Source organism: Dendropsophus ebraccatus, chromosome 14 (assembly GCF_027789765.1).
Source record: "Dendropsophus ebraccatus isolate aDenEbr1 chromosome 14, aDenEbr1.pat, whole genome shotgun sequence".
Lineage (NCBI taxonomy): Eukaryota > Metazoa > Chordata > Amphibia > Anura > Hylidae > Dendropsophus > Dendropsophus ebraccatus.
In genome coordinates, this window is record NC_091467.1 from 37,668,071 (window position 1) to 37,686,507 (window position 18,437).

General features: G+C 45.1%; 1 protein-coding gene across 1 annotated transcript in view; it reads left to right on the forward strand.

The window, feature by feature from the left end:
- Window positions 1-18,437, forward strand: part of GGA3 (golgi associated, gamma adaptin ear containing, ARF binding protein 3) — a 37,373-nt gene that overhangs the window by 2,149 nt on the left and 16,787 nt on the right. Inside the window, exons 2-8 of the mRNA XM_069952658.1 lie at window positions 619-703; window positions 1,477-1,552; window positions 2,151-2,249; window positions 3,305-3,428; window positions 11,018-11,121; window positions 11,211-11,291; window positions 14,247-14,384. Of these exons, the coding sequence (XP_069808759.1) occupies window positions 619-703; window positions 1,477-1,552; window positions 2,151-2,249; window positions 3,305-3,428; window positions 11,018-11,121; window positions 11,211-11,291; window positions 14,247-14,384 (707 nt within the window). The remainder of the gene's footprint in view (window positions 1-618; window positions 704-1,476; window positions 1,553-2,150; window positions 2,250-3,304; window positions 3,429-11,017; window positions 11,122-11,210; window positions 11,292-14,246; window positions 14,385-18,437) is intronic.

Below are 18,437 nucleotides of genomic sequence, written 5' to 3' on the forward strand. Positions count from 1 at the left end.
TAGGCAGCTAAAGCTTTGGCTGTCCAAACCTGATGGGACTTGTAGTTTTGCAACAGCGGAAGGGCCACAGGTTAGGCTACAGGCTGTTCCTTGTTGGGTTGTTGCATTGAGGTGTAGCGGTGCTAGGGCCCCGGGAATGATAGGCCCTTCCTCCTTATCAGTATTCACAACCTGAATAAAGACTTTTTTATGGAAATAAAACCCAGACAACAAAGGTGTGCTCTGAATGCTTTTACTGATGTCTTTCCAACAGTTCAGCCAACTCGGTAGGCAGTCATGGGGTCAGAGGACTCGTGTTTGCTATGGATTAGGACTAGAGAAGAGCGAACCTGGAGCATGCTCGAGTCCATCTGAACCCGAATTTTCGGCATGTGATTAGCGGTGGCTGCTGAAGTTGGATAAAGCCCTAAGGCTATGTGGAAAACATGGATATAGTCATTGGCTGTATCCATGTTTTCCAGACAACCTTAGCGCTTTATCCAAGTTCAGCAGCCCCAGCTAATCAAATACTGAACGTTCGGGTTCGGATATACTCGAACCCGAACCCGGTTCGCTCATCTGTAACTATGACTGTTTTGGAAATGAAAGTGTTAAATAGATTTTTCCTTTTTACTGCAGATAAAGCCACAAACCCCTGTAATCGACAGGAGGATTGGGAGTACATTATTAGTTTCTGTGACCAAATCAACAAGGAGCTTGAAGGGTAAGTGAAATGGAAATGATGTTCTGGAAAGATGGGAGCTAGGTAACAGGGCTAGAGATGAGCCGACTTTTCGGATTTCTGGTTTGTGAGACGTTCCTTAGGAGGCATCCACCCACTGCACGGAGCGAGCAGACAGCGGGAATCCCGAAAAGTCTGCTCATTTCTAAACAGGGCCAGAAAGAGAGACCTACTTTTTGTAGTAATCATGCTGTTTTACTACAGCTCAGCAATCATTCACTTCAATGGGAGTAGCTGCAATAACCCAGCTTGGCCACTACACAATGAATGTAGCAGAGCTGTGAGCTTTTGACTCTGTTTACTGTATATATGCTGCAGCCATCACTCAAATGAGTGGTGGCTCCAGCACTAACACACTAATATGATATTGATGACCTATAGGTTATTAGAATGTTGTGACAGGGAAACTCCTTAATAGGATCTGCAACAGACTTAATGCTGTGTTCCATCATTTAGTTACATTGATATCTGCTGCAGATCCTGTATGTGTGAATGGTTGTTAAAGGGGTTATCCAGCGCTACAAAAACATGGCCACTTTTCCCCCTCTCTTGTCTCCAGCTTGGGTGGGGTTTTGAAACTCAGTTCCATTGAAGTAAATGGAGCTTAATTGCAAAGCACACCTGAACTGGAGACAACAGTAGGGGGAAAAGTGGCCATGTTTTTGTAGCGCTGGATAACCCCTTTAACATGTTTTTTCCCCATAGCTGTGCTTTCCAGTTTCCTAATGTGATCTGCATTTCTCTTCTGTTCTCAGTCCACAGATAGCAGTCAGGCTCTTAGCTCATAAAATCCAATCACCACAAGAATGGGAAGCACTACAGGCCCTCACAGTGAGTACCATTCCCTGCCTAGTCCCAGTCATTTGTGGATATATTTTTTGCGCACCTAGAGTTTGTAAAAATATAACAAATGTTGAAGGGGTAGTGCGGCGCTAAAAATGTATTCACAAAATAACACACATTACAAAGTTATACAACTTTGTAATGTGTGTTATGTAAGTGAATAGCCCCCTTCCCCGTGGGGGCCATTAACAAAGACAATGAGCTGTCAACAATGGCAGGGAAAGAGGAGAAGTCCTATGAAAATGAAAAAGGAAGGCAGACGGGTGCAGGAAAATAATAAACAAATTAAACTTACCCTTCCTCATGCCTCACTCCCGCATCATGCTGAGGGCTGCCGAACGTAATTTTCGGCTAAAATCCGGGTATGTCACATACCCAGCTCTTCTAGCTGCACTGTCACGGCCCAGCTGTTCAGCTGGTCAGTGATTGGGGTGCCACAATCAATTATTAGCTGAGCGGGTAATCAATCACACGGAAACGTGATGGTGCAGCTGAAAGAGCGGCTGTCAACAGGACCCATGTTAGTTGAAATAGGAATACCCCTTTAAGTTGTAATGTATAGTAGAATGCCATTTTCTTCTCTCAGGTTTTGGAAGCCTGCATGAAGAACTGTGGAAGACGATTTCACAGTGAAGTTGGCAAATTTCGCTTCTTGAACGAACTGATTAAGGTTGTCTCCCCAAAAGTAAGTGTAAACTACTTTTAAAAAGTGGTATGAGCAGTAAATCCCCATAGAAAACCTCAACTGCTCTGGACAGTTCCTGTCACAAACAGAGGTGGCAGCAAAGAGCAATGTGTCAGACTGGAAAAATATACCACTTCTTGCAGGACATGCAGCAGCTGATAAGTAATGGAATACTTGAGATTTTTAAATAGAATTAATATACAAATCTGCATAACTTTCCGACACTAGTTTTATTTATTTTTTCTCTGGAGAGCCCCTTTAAGGGAAAGCTACCTTAACTATTTGGTGGGAGGGTTTTTTTTTTTTCTTAGAATTTAAAAGTTTTTCAGCACAAAAGAACCGAGCATAAGTCAACAACCTTGGCAATATTATCAGTTCACCGAGCTATTTTTCTAATACTTTCATAAACAGCTCGCAACACAGGAGTCAAGGGGCAGAACAAATTTCATCCAATTAATCCTTTATGCCAGGAGACCCATCCCACTAGGCACCTTCACATCACTATCTATTACTATTTACATCTATGTTCACCCCCTTGTCACAACCACCCTCAGAGTAGCCTTACAATGACTCCACAAATGCCCGGCCATGCTCCGGACGGCGGGACACTCCCTTTTCTGAATGTTATATCTATTTCCACTATTTCTTAGTTTTTTAGTTACACTGTGTTTATTAGGGCATCAACTAAGAGCCAGCACTATAGAACACCGCTATACCAGCAGAACTTTTGGGAACCTCAGCACCGTCAAGTCTACTATATTCCAATTTTTCATGATGCCCGTGATCCAGCCCTTGTGAGGCCACTCACACCACTCCGAGTCCCCTGACTGATTCCCCCTAACCATCTATTATGGCCAGTCGGACTGCACAAGGAAATCAGGTCATACCACACACATCTTTGGCTCAAAAAGGAAAATACCATGTCCCTGTTCACACTCAAATATTTTAACTCATATGGGGAATTTCATTAGCCGTAAGAGACATCAACTGCAAAACCCCAGCAAAGAAGAATATTATTTGCATTATTATATCTAAAATGCTTGTTTTCTTCACAGTACCTGGGAGACAGGGTGTCTGAGAAGGTAAAGAGCAAAGTTGTAGGCCTGTTATACAGCTGGACGGTAGCCCTCCCAGAAGAGAATAAAATAAAGGATGCTTACCAGATGCTAAAGAGACAAGGTACAGTTTTCTTCATAGAGTACTACTATTTTTATTAATACAGGAATATGGGTGGTCAGTTTATCCATCTGTCTCCATATCATTAAGGTGGTTCACCAGGCCCTAAGCACTGATCACCTATGCAAAGCATGGGATTTTAATGCTTGGTCAGTGGGATACCTAGCAGTCATTAAACCAGAGAGGCAACTGCACCTTCAGTGCTTAGTGAAGGACTGAGCTTGCATTACCAGACACAAGAACCAGCTGGGTAAACAATAAAAGGGAGCACTGCTCGTTGGAGTGCCGGGTCCAAAGATTGATGGCCTGCTTTTTACAATCCCTTTTTGTAGGCTGAAGTTTATGACCACAGTGATCAGCTGTAATCTGTAGGGGAACATGGAAGTAAGTGTTCTATCCCCCTGCAGCACCTCTAAAGATGGCCTTAAAAATCACATAATACCCCATTTAATGTCCTGACATGCTGTTTTCTGCAATGAGGAAGGCACTTTTTAAGTGTAATCTGATTTTTATTGACAACCACTCAGCATACAGTAAATACAAAGCCATCAAGTATTGGTACAGAGCGACCTGCAAGTCGCGTGGTGTCACTCATTTTCCAAATATATAAGAAAAACAGAAGAAAAGCAACATAATGCTAACATATCTAAACATAAGCACCACCAACACAGTAGCGCCGCTTAAACCCAATGCTAATCACACTAATAGTGATGTAAAATTCAGGAAAGAAAGGGAAAGGAAAGAAACGAGAGGAAGAGAAAAGACCAGGAGAAAGGTGAGGAGATAGACGGGAGACAGACACCAAAGCCATACCAAGCCACTAGTACGGGTCTGCAGAATCTAGAACTTCCCACCACTAACAAGCGAGAGCAAGGAAGTCCTCTGAGTCCATGAACAGGCGCCATGGATACCACACCTTATCAAATTTGTCAGACTGCTCATGCGCCTCCGCTATCAACTCTTCCATTCTGCCCAATTCCCGAAGCTCACCAAGCCATTCCGCAATTGAAGGTACGACGGGTGTTTTCCAATGTCGGGGAATAACCATCCTCGCTGCAGTGAGAAAATGTCTCAAAATTCCTTTTTTAACTGCAGCGAGAGAACCCGGGATCTGCGAGAGGAGGGTCAGTTGTGGGGAGTTGACGACAGTCTTTCCAGAATACGCATTATATATGACAATGATCTTGTCCCAGAATTCTCGGATGCCCGGACAGGCCCACCAGATATGCATCATGTCACCAGCCTCAGTAAGGCATCGCCAACACCTGTCAGAAACCTCAGGGAACATTGTATGTAAGGAGGCTGGGCAGTAGTACCACCGCGAAAGGATTTTGTAGTTTTTCTCCTTAGCCTTAGCGGCCATGGAGATGCCATGAGAAAGTTCACAGGTTTTCTGGAGAGACTGACCGTCCCAAGGAACCCCCAAGTCGCGTTCCCACTTGTCAAAAAAAAGAGCTCTGTCCGGGTTAGCCCTACTCACCAAGAGCTGATAGAGCACCGATATGCAATGCGAGATAGCAGATGCGGAAACGGCCAAGTTATCAAAATCCGTGAGTGTCGGGGTGTACGAGTTCCTAGGAAAAAGAGTCCGTATGAACGAGGCTAACTGCCCATAGTCCAGCCAAGACAGCCGACGATCCAGGGACTGAGCCTGAAGGGTCACCAGAGAAGAGATGACAGCACCAGTCATACAGTCCCGGACTCTTGGGCATGCGGATCTCTCCCATAGAAGGAATCCATGCGTCTGCAAGCCCGGCTGGAATGATGGGTTTTGGAGTATCGGGGAGCGCGGTCCTGGCACCGCTGACAATCCGTGTTTAGTAACCCATTTATCCCAAACACACAACACATGTGGGACAAAAAATGAAAGGTGTGACAGGGACTGACGGTCTCCCGAAGAAATCCACGGCAGAAGAGAGGGTGCAATCGGACAAAGCAAGAAGTCCAGGTCCACCCACCTCTTAGAGCCCCTGCAGTGCACCCAATCCAGGACCCCGCGCAGGACAGCCGCCTCATGATAGAGACGTAGATCAGGTAATCCCATACCGCCCATGCACTTAGATTGAGTGAGAGTGGAATATGCAATCCTGGGTTTGTTGTTCCCCCAGATAAATTTGGAGACAGCCCTGCGCAGAGTCCTGAAGAGAGCAACCGGAACCACAATGGGGACAGTTTGGAAAACATACAGTAGCTTAGGAAGAATATCCATCTTAACAATGGCCATCCTTCTAAACCACGAAGTCGGCTTCAGGAAATAAGACGTCATATCTGAGAGGACCCTGTTCAGCACGGGTGTATAGTTCAGGTCAAAAAGAGAGCTAAGAGCCAGCGGGAGCCTAATTCCCAAGTAAACAATGGAATCTGTGTGCCACTGGAAAGGGAAGGAAGCTCTAACTGCATCAAACACAGCTCGAGGAATTGAGACATTAAGCCCCTCAGTTTTAGCCAAATTGACCTTAAAGTTACTGAGGTCGCCAAATCTCTGGAACTCCTGTAGAATAGAAGGGAGTGACGTAGAGGGGGATGAAATATAGAGCAGGAGGTCATCTGCATATAATGCAAGCTTGTGGTGGTCCTGACCAATTGCAACTCCCCGGATCGTAGGATTATGCCGGAGGGCCACCGCCAAGTGTTCCATGGATAGAATGTATAGCATGGGAGACAAGGGACAGCCTTGACGCGTACCGTTGTGGATCTCAAAAGAGCTAGATAATAAACCATTAGCCCGCACTCGAGCCGAGGGATTGGAGTACAACGCCATAATTCTGTCCACAAGAAGCGGTCCAAATCCCTCTTCCTCGTAGGACCAACCGCAGGAACCCCCAATGCACCCTATCAAAAGCCTTCTCTGCATCGATGGAAAGGAGGCACAAAGGGGATTCCGTACGGGTGGCCCAAGACATCAAAGTGAGAGTCCTCAGCGTATTGTCCCTTGCCTCCCTGCCCGGAACAAATCCCACCTGGTCTGCATGTATGAGTTGGGGAATGTGAAGACTTAAGCGATTAGCTAACATCTTAGAGTAAAGTTTGAGGTCACAGTTAATGAGTGAAATGGGGCGGTAATTTTTACAGTATTTAGGATCCCGGCCTGGTTTGGGCAGAACCACCACATGCGCCTCCAACGACTGGCGGGGAAAGGGGCATGTTGCTGAGATACTATTAAAGCACCTAGTCATAAATGGTAGTAACAGATCCCGAAATGTTTTGAAAAAGCAAACGGTGAAACCATCCGGTCCCGGACTTTTTCCACCCTTTGCATCGGCAATGGCACCTCTGAGCTCACTTTCAGTGAAAGAAGTCTCTAAGTCCTCAACCGCCTCCGCAGGAACACTAGGCAGCTTCGTGTCTGACAGGTACGCAGATATCCTAGACTCCAAGTCCTTCGCCGGCATCTCTGAATAGCGCCCCTTAATGTCATACAGAGATGAGAAATAGGAACAAAAGAGATCAGATATCTCTCTGGGATTGTGTATAGCAGTACCAGTTTGGTCAAGGAGGCTCGGAATGTGCGTAACCTGTGTCCTCGGATGGATCAGTCTAGCCAGTGGTCTGCCACACTTGTTGGCATGCTCGTAAAGAAAGCTGCGATAGCGCTCCTGCTGGGAGGAAGACGACTTGTTAAGGAGGTCCTTCAATTGTTCCCTAGCCAGTGTTAATGCTGTCAAAGCTTAGTCGGTGGCATTTTGTTTATGTGCTTTGGAAAGAACTTCAACTTTACCTGCTAGGCTGACAATTTTAGCCCCCCTGTCCTTTTTGAGCCTAGCCCCCTGCTGAATCAGAGTCCCCCTGACAACACACTTCAGGGCCTCCCATTGCATAGGTAGGGCAGTATCATCGTCATTATGGTCAAGTAGGAAGTCAGATATTGTCTGAGTAACAGCCGCTTTGCACCCTACATCTTTAAGGAGTGACTCATTCAATCTGCATGACCATTCCCTAGACACCAACCCCGGCAAAGTCAATGACAGAAAAATAGGGGAGTGATCTGACCACAAGGCAGAGCCTATTGAGGCCTTGGGACTAAACGTTAAGGCAAACTGAGCAATAAAAAACATATCTAGTCTGCCATAAGTGTGATGTGCATCTGAATAATGTGTAAAGTCCTTATCCTTAGGATGAAGGATGTGCCAGACATCCACCAAACTATGGAGACCAAGGACCGACCGGGCAAGCGCATAATCAGAACGTGGCACTGCAGTTTTGCCGGAGGAGGTATCCAAGGATGGATCCATAACCAGATTGAAATCCCCCCCCAAAATCATCACGCCCTCTATAAATGTAGAGGCCGCTCGGAGTATAGCCCTCAGGGCACTGCCCTGATGGGAGTTAGGGAGGTAAATGTTTCCAATAGTATAAATCCGCGCTTGGATTTCTATCTTAATGAAAACATATCTCCCCTTGGGACAAATCAAGGAATCCAGCAGTTTATGCGACAAGGTCTTATGCAATGCTATGGAGACCCCTTTAGACTTAGCGTCGGGGTTGGTACTATGTGTCCACACATTGTAATAATTAAGTCGCATATGAGGGGCACGAGCAGTCCGAAAGTGTGTCTCCTGTAGTAGTAGGACCTGTACCTTCTGTCTGTGCATGGAGTAGAGGATCTGAGATCGCTTGTGTGGGACATTCAATCCCCTAACATTAATGGAGGCAAATTTAACGTCTGCTCCCGCCATGTCCCCACCACCACCCGCCACAGAGGGAGAAGGAGAGAAGAAAAGCAGAAAAGAAATAAGAGGAAGTAAAGAAAAAGAAAGAAGAAAAAGACGACTGAGAGAGAATATGGCCAGTAAGAAAGACCAAGACTGAACCTGCAGCCAGAAAAAGAAGGTTATCAAGGTAGACAACCTCCGTATCCAGGTAGTTTTACACTACCGGGAAGGACCCAAGTGGGTACAAGAACGCGTCAAGCGTCTATTCTAGAGAGGGACGGACTAACAGATGAAGGTCTGTAAGCCCGCGACAGAACACCAGAATGTAATCTAAACATATAACATGAATGCACCCCACAGATATATGTAATATGCTAAATGAAGAAGCACCCCTTAAGAAAATAACAAAACAAGCTCACCAAGAACCCCACACCCCACCCCCCCGACCTGCACACATGTAAACCAGCATAACCATATAACCATGTTACTATAACTAGATGAGCGTAAGCAGTAACCCCACAAACAGAAGGAAACTCGACGCGGTGTGCAAATATGGAAAAAGGTACATCCCGCGTCAGTAAGGCATCTTCAAGGGAACAAAATACCACGGCTCCCATCCCCCGAAACAACTTCAGTCCCCAGAAGCTGCCATGTCAATAGGGCGAGAAGGCCTGCCCTGTGCTATCGGCGGAACCTGATCCCAATCTGGCAAAGTCATCTGCGGCAGATCCAGAGCAGTTAAGAAGGCCGGTAAATCTTCAGGTGTATGTAGCTCAAATCTTCTCCCACCTCTACGGACGACCAGTTGAAATGGAAAGCCCCAAGAGTATTGGATTTCACGCTCTCTTAGCAGCTCCAATAAGGGTTTAAGAGCCCGTCGCTGTGTTAAGGTAGCTCTGGAGAGATCTTGAAGAAAAATCAGTTGGGCACCATCAAAATCAACATAGTCCATGTTGCGCACCGCTCTCATGATTTCCTCTTTCACTCTGTAATGATGGAGCCTACAAATGACATCCCGAGGCCGATTGATATTGGTGGAAACAGGACCCAGAGTACGGTGAGCCCTATCAATTTCAAACTCTGCTCCGGGCGGACGCTTAAGAATAGAGGCAAACAGGTCCTGGAGTGACGGGATAAGATCAGCAGCTCTAGTTGCTTCAGGGAGCCCTCTGATACGGATGTTATTCCGTCTGCCACGGTTTTCCACATCATCATGAAGCCTGTAAAGATGACGAATTTGCCTCTCCTGGTTAGCAAGAGTAGCCTGAACATCATCCACTGTGGTGGTCAAAGAGTCTTGATCAGCAGCAATATCAGAAACCTTCACCTCCAAGGCGTGTACATCAGATTTGAGAGAGTTGAGTTCTTGCTTATATGAGGTTTCTAGGCGCTCCACAAACTTTTCCATATCCGAACGTGTGGGCAGCAGTTTCATATACTCTTTCCAGTCCCAATCTGCGCCATCCTGTAAGGGGTTAACAGATGTAGCAGAGCTAAGATGGTGCAGCTCATTGCCTCTAGTGGAGGAGAAGGGAAGTGCAGCAGGGGACAGAGAAGACATGCTGGCAGCCAGATTAGGACCTGCGGCTGAGGAACAGTCTGTGTCCCCACAGGGAACAGGATGTATGGCCACCTCTGCTTCTCTCTGTCCAGGGCAGGAGTATACTGTGGCCCTGAAGCTGAGACCAGGGATCTCCGCTGAGCTAAGGTGAGACCTCAGGGATGCAGCCACCCTGCTGCAGGGACCGAGGGACACCGTCTCTGTCTCTGACCTGAGGTGAGGGCTCACCGGGATCTCTCCTGTAGCGGGGGGGCAGACAGATACCGCTTCTCCGATGTGGAGGCCAGGAGGCTCTATATCACCGGCTGTGATCCGCCGACTTCGGTGAGTTGGGGGAGCAGCGTCTAAGGGCTGATGGAGGTGCTGTGCTGCGCCGTGCTCCCGTCGGCTGCCGGGGCTCAGGGGAGCCGGTACGGGGGGGGGGCGGGACCGGGGCTCCTATTACCTTCTCTGCCGACACCGGGGTCCACTCCACACCGGCGGAGGGCGGCTGTATCTCCGGTCCGGACGGAACCGCGGCGGCCGCTCTGGTAACTCGAGAGCCGGGGGTCTCGGAGGCTGTAGGCCTAGCAGGTAGGCCGCGACCGGCGGGTGAAAGAAAACGGTCCAGGCTACCCCGGGCGAGCCGGGGCTGGGATATTTTTGTGCCTGCCTTAGTCCTCCTGCGGCTACCAACCATTTGGGGTGCAGTTGGCCAAATTTGGGGTGTTTTGTCAGGCTGTCTGGTGTCCCGCTGTAGGAGCTCACAGAAGGTGCGTGCTTACTCCTCCATAGCCAGGCCACGCCCCGGAAGGCACTTTTTAGGTTCTCTCTGCTATGACTAATTGTAAGGCGTCAAGAGAACTTCACCTTCCAAATTCACACAATGGGCAGCTAGGGCCTAAAGAGATCAATACTCTATCCCCCCCCCCCTAAGAAAATATTGAATATTATTTGGATATTAGTTCATTATAAAAACTGTACCCATAGGCCCCTGCCCTCCAGCTTATTATGCAGTGGTAACTACAGGTTGTTGCAGCACAGCTCCCATTCACTGCAGTAAGGATAGGCAATCCATTTGGCCATTGTTACCCCTATTGAAAACTGTAAAAGAAATTTTTTTTTTTTCAAACTTTAATTTTTATTAAGGTTTTTAAAGATTTGACAAACGTGAAATAAAAAAAAAGATTAAATATAGCAAAATATGCAGGAAAAGAAATGTTTTATTCATTGTATGCATATAGTGTTTGTCTTGAAAAGTTGTTAAGATTTTTAATGTGTGGTTGGGCAACATAAACCTGAAAGTCCTACAAGTATTTGATTATGAATTATATATAATGTCTATTTAAAGAGGAGCTCCCAAGTAGTGTCTCTTTATTCATTGGAAATATCTTACCCAGGAATTGTGCTTACTGATCCTGTCATCCCTGTGGATCGAACCTTAATTCCTTCACCTCCAGTTCGACCCAAAAATCCAGTTTTTGATGATGAAGAGAGATCTAAGGTAGGGAGATGGTTTTGGCAAGGCACCATCCATCCTGCATATTTGTCACATTCTCTTTGCATATTCTATCATTTTACATTACCTTTCAGCTCCTAGCCAAACTGTTAAAAAGTAAGAACCCAGATGATCTCCAGGAAGCAAACAAGCTTATTAAATCCATGGTGAAGGAGGTGAGTGTGTCCTTTTAACATATTTAATGAAGCAAACTGAGCCTGACCAGTGTGGATTAATGAATACCTTTGTAATTTCCCATATTGAAGGGAAACATCTCTGCTTTCTCCCAAAACCAATGGTACTGTCCATAGGTTGTTTGTCTTATTGCAGTTATACGCCAGTCACTTGATGAGCTTCAGTACCAGACACAATATGTGGACAAGTATAGCATTGTTTTTGGTAAAAAGCAGCAGTACCCTGGTGACCCACTTTAAGAATTTGTGTATGCCATATTTACCTAATTGGTAAGGGTGAGATCAGTGTGATCCCACCTGATCACAAAAAGGCCATTAAGGAAAGTGTCTTACCTTCATCCTATATGCTGTTTTGTGCACTTTGCAGTTTAAACTGACGTAGTAAGGCCATTTGGAGCACTGAAAGAATAGACTTCTACACCCTATCGATGTTAATTGACAGCTGTCTGCCTATATACAAGATAGATAGCATAGATAGATAGATAGCAACCACCAATCAATGGCTGGTTGGCTTAGTGTGCTGGTGCTCATGAATATCCAGGACTACTGATCTCCTACACATAATGGACCTTGCTATGTTGAAGAGTCGTTATTATTTGGGATGATATCTCCGAATCGGTTGTACAGAACAATGTAAGTGATACATCATTCTGTTCAGCTTCTCTGTCACTAGTTCATGCTACCTTTAGATAGGGAAACATAAACTGCTGACAAGTTAAGAAGAGCTTAGATAGGGTTTCCTGAAGAGCGAATTATTTATTTTTTTGTTTCTAAGTTGGAGCCATAGATAAAAGTGGAGGTGTACTCAGAGGTATTGTGTAGCTAGTCCTTAGTAGTTCTATGAAGGGCTGCTAAATTAGAGTGTCTCAGGGTCCTTTTTTACGTACACATAAATAGCATAGTGTAGGACAAGTGTAAATTCTAACAGTTGAACAATTTATTTCATGATAATCATCCCATGTAAAAGGCCCCTAACCTGATATTGCGGAAAGGTATGGGTGCATTAGTTCTTCTCTCCTCATATACATTTTCAGTCAGATAGTTTATCATTTTCTAACTGGTTGCATAGATTTCATGTCAAAGAATGTAAATTAGGAAGCAGATTTCAGAAGAGCATGCTCTTTTGTTTTTTGTCTTGCTCTCTTGCTCTACTCTGGCCACTAGATAGGAAAACAGGATACAGGTTGGATGTCTAGTAAGCAGGGCCGGCGTCAGCACACGGCTTACTCGGGCAAGTGCCGGGGCCCACAGCCGCTCAAGGGGGCCCCCGCCACTTGCCCAAGCAATGAGCCACTCACCGCATCGCCCGGACTCACTGTCGGCACCACTGACATCCGGGAGGGTGGGGGGTGCGCGCTGCTGGCGCGAGTGCTGGGCGGATGCGACGGGACGCCACTCTCCCTCTCCATGATGTCCAGGGCTGGGCCTTCCTCCGCAGCGCTGCATGGACGTGATCTCCTCAGCAGGCACAGAGCGATGACATCATCGCGCCTGCTAGAGGATCCGTCCCCGCAGCCTACAGAAGGGAGAAGCCAGGGAGAAGAGGACCTGTCCCCTTGATTAGGTGAGTATGATTTCTTTGTTTTGTGTTGAGGCAGAGGAGGGGGCATCTACTATGGAGGCAGAGGAGGGGGGCATCTACTATGGGGCCAGAGGAGGGGGGCATCTACTATGGGGCCAGAGGAGGGGGGCATCTACTATGGGGCCAGAGGAGGGGGGCATCTACTATGGGGCCAGAGGAGGGGGGCATCTACTATGGGGCCAGAGGAGGGGGGCATCTACTATGGGGCCAGAGGAGGGGGGCATCTACTATGGGGCCAGAGGAGGGGGGCATCTACTATGGGGCCAGAGGAGGGGGGCATCTACTATGGGGCCAGAGGAGGGGGGCATCTACTATGGGGCCAGAGGAGGGGGGCATCTACTATGGGGCCAGAGGAGGGGGGCATCTACTATGGGGCCAGAGGAGGGGGGCATCTACTATGGGGCCAGAGGAGGGGGGCATCTACTATGGGGACAGAGGGCATTTTTACTATATGGGGGCACAGCACAGGATCCTACATACGGGACCCACAAACCTCCTTACTTTACTGCACATGACACCAAGCAGCAGAATGACTACTCTATGGGAGCCTATGGGTGGGAAAAAGGAAGGAAGTTGCTGGAAATGTGCGGAGTCTAAGATGTTTGTCTGGCAGGTTCTGAAGAGATGAATTGTAACTTGAAGAAATCCTCATGGAGGTCTGGGCAAGATGGAGAGGAAACGAGAGCGATCGCCTCAGATCAAAGAATACGTCACCTGTGAGTTACCGAATTACGTTTTTTTTCCATTATTTTGTCAAACTTTATTTGGTAGGTGTGCCCAGAGGTGAAAATGGTGATCAGCAGTGTATTATATACTTATTATCCTCCTGTATGAGTGTGTGTATATATGTGCCCGAGAGATAGATATATACACACTCATACAGGAGGGGGGATAATACGTATATAACATAGCTGATCCACTACACAGAATCGAGAGCTAGAGACCCTCTAACAAGGATGCCATATAATTTGCTATTTAAACGGGCCCGTTGAGGCTCTCTTGACCAAGGGCCCACAAAAACCTGGAGCCGGCCCTGCTAGTAAGGCATGACCATTCATGATTGCCTCAATATGGCGTCATTGTCTTTGGTAGGAAAGCCAACCTAAGCCAAACTTGACTATAATGTAATCCAATAAGAACAAGATGGGTGAGATAAGTATTCATGTCCATCTCTACTCCCCTTTTCTAGAATTTTCTTCTCACTCTCCTCAGAAAATTAGCTCAGAAAGGAGTTTTGGGATGTATTATACCTTATTTTACCGGGTGAGATTGTGCTTATCTTATCATTACTCTTCTCATACAAGGGAAGCTTGTATCAGTTTGCTCTTTATCACTTCTGATCATGTAATCCTCAGGATGAAGTGAGAATGCAGAGGGTGAGTAAGAGAGTTCACACTCTGGAAGAAGTAAATAACAATGTGAAGCTGCTGCAGGAAATGCTGACACATTACAGCAAAGAAGACTCATCAGAGGGGGACAAGGAGCTTATGAAGGTATGAGACTGAGACATCATGAAGATGAAATATCTGGTCTGTTCTGATTTGTCTGTAAGACTTGGCTAATGGTTTGGGTTTATTAAAAAAAAAACTGATTATACAATATAGTAGCATACTGGAGCACTACTGTTCCCCACAAATAGTAGAAAAGGTCTGCTACACCTAACCCCTACGAATGGAGTCCACCCCCTTCGAGTGATGCCACTGATCCCAGCGCTCGCAGGATATGAATTGGATTGGATATGTGCTAATGTAGAGGGCTCTCTAGAAGCGGGTGATGTGTTACAAACACTGTGGAGGCATATAATTGTATACTTGTGTAAGCTATACATCAACATTTATTGAATACATATAACATAATTAGTAATCAATCGTCACTATAAAAAACCTTGTATGGGTAAGACTAATAATAAAAGAAATCTAGATGCGTAGGAAATATATAAAATAATTGTGTATAGATACCTAACTAATGTAGAGATAAGAAAGATATTAGAATAAAATAAAATAAAATCTATATGATAAAATAAGTGTGTATAGGGAGCCTAGTGAAGTTGCCTGCGCCGGGCCCAGCGCAGGCAGCTCACCCAGATGTGTATGGCAGTAGTCCCGAATCAGGAGATCTAGCTTGAGCTCATATCGCTGGATGGCCGTTGGAGTGATTGTATTCGTATCCTGGTGAGACAGCTTGCTATTTAAGTTGTACACTTTGGGTGAGATAGGATGGTATTAGATGAAAAATGGTGGAATATCCACCTCTCACCCTGTCGGCGGTAGTTCCCACGGTCCGGTATAGTATTGCAGCGACAGTCCGTGTTCCAGTCAATGCAGCTACTTTGCGATCCGTGCAGTTAAGGTCTAATGCAGCACGGTGAGCTGTCTCCTGTTGTTTGCGGCGTCCGCATGCATCTGAGCGCGCGCTCTGGCTAACTGCCGTTTGATTTGAATGTCCAGGCAGATCAGCTTAGGTTCGGGATATACTCCAAAAACAGTAGATGTTAAAAAAGGCTCTGTTATCTTTGGTTCTTGAACGCGTTTCAGGAGGTCTACTTGCTCCTTTCCTCAGCAAAGAACTTTAGATAACACTGGTGCAACCATATCCATTTGGACTTTATATCCATTCTATATCCATCTACAAGACCCGTAGTGGATCATTCCGGATGATTTTGCCTTGTGTGAATTCTGTAGGTCCAGTTGTCCAATATGGCTTCTCTCCTGTGTGAGTTCACATTCAAATAGATCGATTTTCCAGTGTGGCTTCTCTCCTGTGTAGATTCTGGTTTTTATATAAAACAGGATAGTAATATTGTTGATCAATATACATTATGAGCTAAGTGGGTTGGTTCCACTATGACTGCTAGGACTGGATCCAGTTTGTGTGTCTTTGAATGGCATAAGTTCATATCAGCTTGTGCATACATGCACATACATAAACATATATGTATATAAATAAATATAGAATAATAAATAAATAAATACATACGTAGGTACATGTAGGAAAAGTAAGTAAGTGAATGAATAGATGGATCTTAATAGAGCAACGGGGTTCACACAAGGTGGTTTAAATACTGGTGGAACAGTATTTGTGTATACATCAAAACGAATAGATAAATGAATACGCCCGCGTGCACATATAAACATATAAATAAATAGATGGATAAATAACTGAATAGATCTTGACGGGGTGACTGGAGTCACCAAGGGGCGGTCCAGGCACTGATGGAAACAGTCTGGCACTGTACCGCCCGTCGGTAATGCTCCCGACATACATCTGCTTGGGAGATATGGAGTGTAGCAGCAGATACTTCTGTATTGTGCGTTCTGCCTCTCAAAAATACATAATTCACATCCTATATATGTGCACTGTCACATAGGACTGGACCCAGTTTGTGTGTCTTTGAATGACATAAGTTCATATCAGCTTGTACATATATGTATAACTGAACATATATGTTTATAGATGTGTATAAATAGATATAGACACAGGGTAATATATGTATATAAATGTATATAAATAGATATAAAGTAATAGATAAATAAATACACACGTAGGTATATGTAGGAAAAAATTGGGAGAATAGATAAGTGAATGAATAGGTGGATCATAATAGAACGGCAAGAGTCACAGAAAGCGGTTTAAGTACTAGTGGGACAGTCTGGCACTGTATATATATATATATATATATATATATATATATATATATATATACATCTAAACGAATAAATAAATGAATACGCCCGCGTGCACATATAAAGACATAGGTAAATAGGTGAATAAATAACTAAATGAATCTTAATGGGGCGACGGGAGTCACCAAGGGGCGGTCCAGGCACTGATGGAAACAGTCTGGCACTGTACCGTCCGTCGGTAATACTCCCGACGTACATATGCTTGAGAGATATGAGATGTAACAGCAGATGCTTACGTATTGTGCGTTCTGCCTCTCAGGAATACATAATTTACATCCTATATATGTGCACTGTCACATTTTTCACAGAAAACCAAAGATCTCTAGTTCGGCGTTGAGACCATAAGGTATAAGTGTCTGAAATTCAAAGATAAACCTGGACTCTTGTCTTGACATTTTGGATATGAAATCGCCTCCCCTCCAATCTTTTTCAACCTTTTGTATGGCCGCGTAAGTTGTGCCCCTCAGTCTACTTTGGTGTGCCTCTTTGTAGTGGGCCGAGAGTGTATGTTTGTCGTAACCCCTTTTTATGTTGTAAAAATGTTCTGTTATTCTCTTTTTTAGGGTTCTGGAAGTCCTCCCTATATACTGTTTGTGACATGGGCATTCGATGATATATATAATGTTTTCGGAATTGCATGAAAGTGTATCTTTGATTTTATGTTCACGTCCATTTACTACTGATGTTACTGTATCGGTACGTCTTTGGAATTGTGTAGCTTTGCAATTTCTGCACATGCCACATCTAAAGAATCCATTGATTTCGGGGCATATAGTAGGTTGGGAGCTACCGTTTCTTGTTCTTACAGTCGGAGCTATCTGTAGGCCTAAATTAGGTGCCTTAGAATATACTATGGGCGGTCTCGGAGGTAATAGGGGGCCGATTGTTCGGTCGTCCTGTAGGTGGTGCCAATGTTTGGTAATAATTTTCCCTATATGTTTGTAATTAGGGTTGTAGGGCAGAACTAATTTAGTGTCTTGATGCTCGGCATCTTTAATTTCTAGGTTTGATGATGTACGTCGGGAGCATTACCGACGGGCGGTACAGTGCCAGACTGTTTCCATCAGTGCCTGGACCGCCCCTTGGTGACTCCCGTCACCCCGTCAAGATCTATTCAGTTATTTATCCATCTATTTATTTATATGTTTATATGTGCACGCGGGCGTATTCATTTATCTATTCGTTTTGATGTATACACAAATACTGTTCCACCAGTATTTAAACCACCTTGTGTGAACCCCGTTGCTCTATTAAGATCCATCTATTCATTCACTTACTTACTTTTCCTACATGTACCTACGTAGGTATTTATTTATTTATTATTCTATATTTATTTATATACATATATGTTTATGTATGTGCATGTATGCACAAGCTGATATGAACTTATGCCATTCAAAGACACACAAACTGGATCCAGTCCTAGCAGTCATAGTGGAACCAACCCACTTAGCTCATAATGTATATTGATCAACAATATTACTATCCTGTTTTATATAAAAACCAGAATCTACACAGGAGAGAAGCCACACTGGAAAATCGATCTATTTGAATGTGAACTCACACAGGAGAGAAGCCATATTGGACAACACAAGGCAAAATCATCCGGAATGATCCACTACGGGTCTTGTAGATGGATATAGAATGGATATAAAGTCCAAATGGATATGGTTGCACCAGTGTTATCTAAAGTTCTTTGCTGAGGAAAGGAGCAAGTAGACCTCCTGAAACGCGTTCAAGAACCAAAGATAACAGAGCCTTTTTTAACATCTACTGTTTTTGGAGTATATCCCGAACCTAAGCTGATCTGCCTGGACATTCAAATCAAACGGCAGTTAGCCAGAGCGCGCGCTCAGATGCATG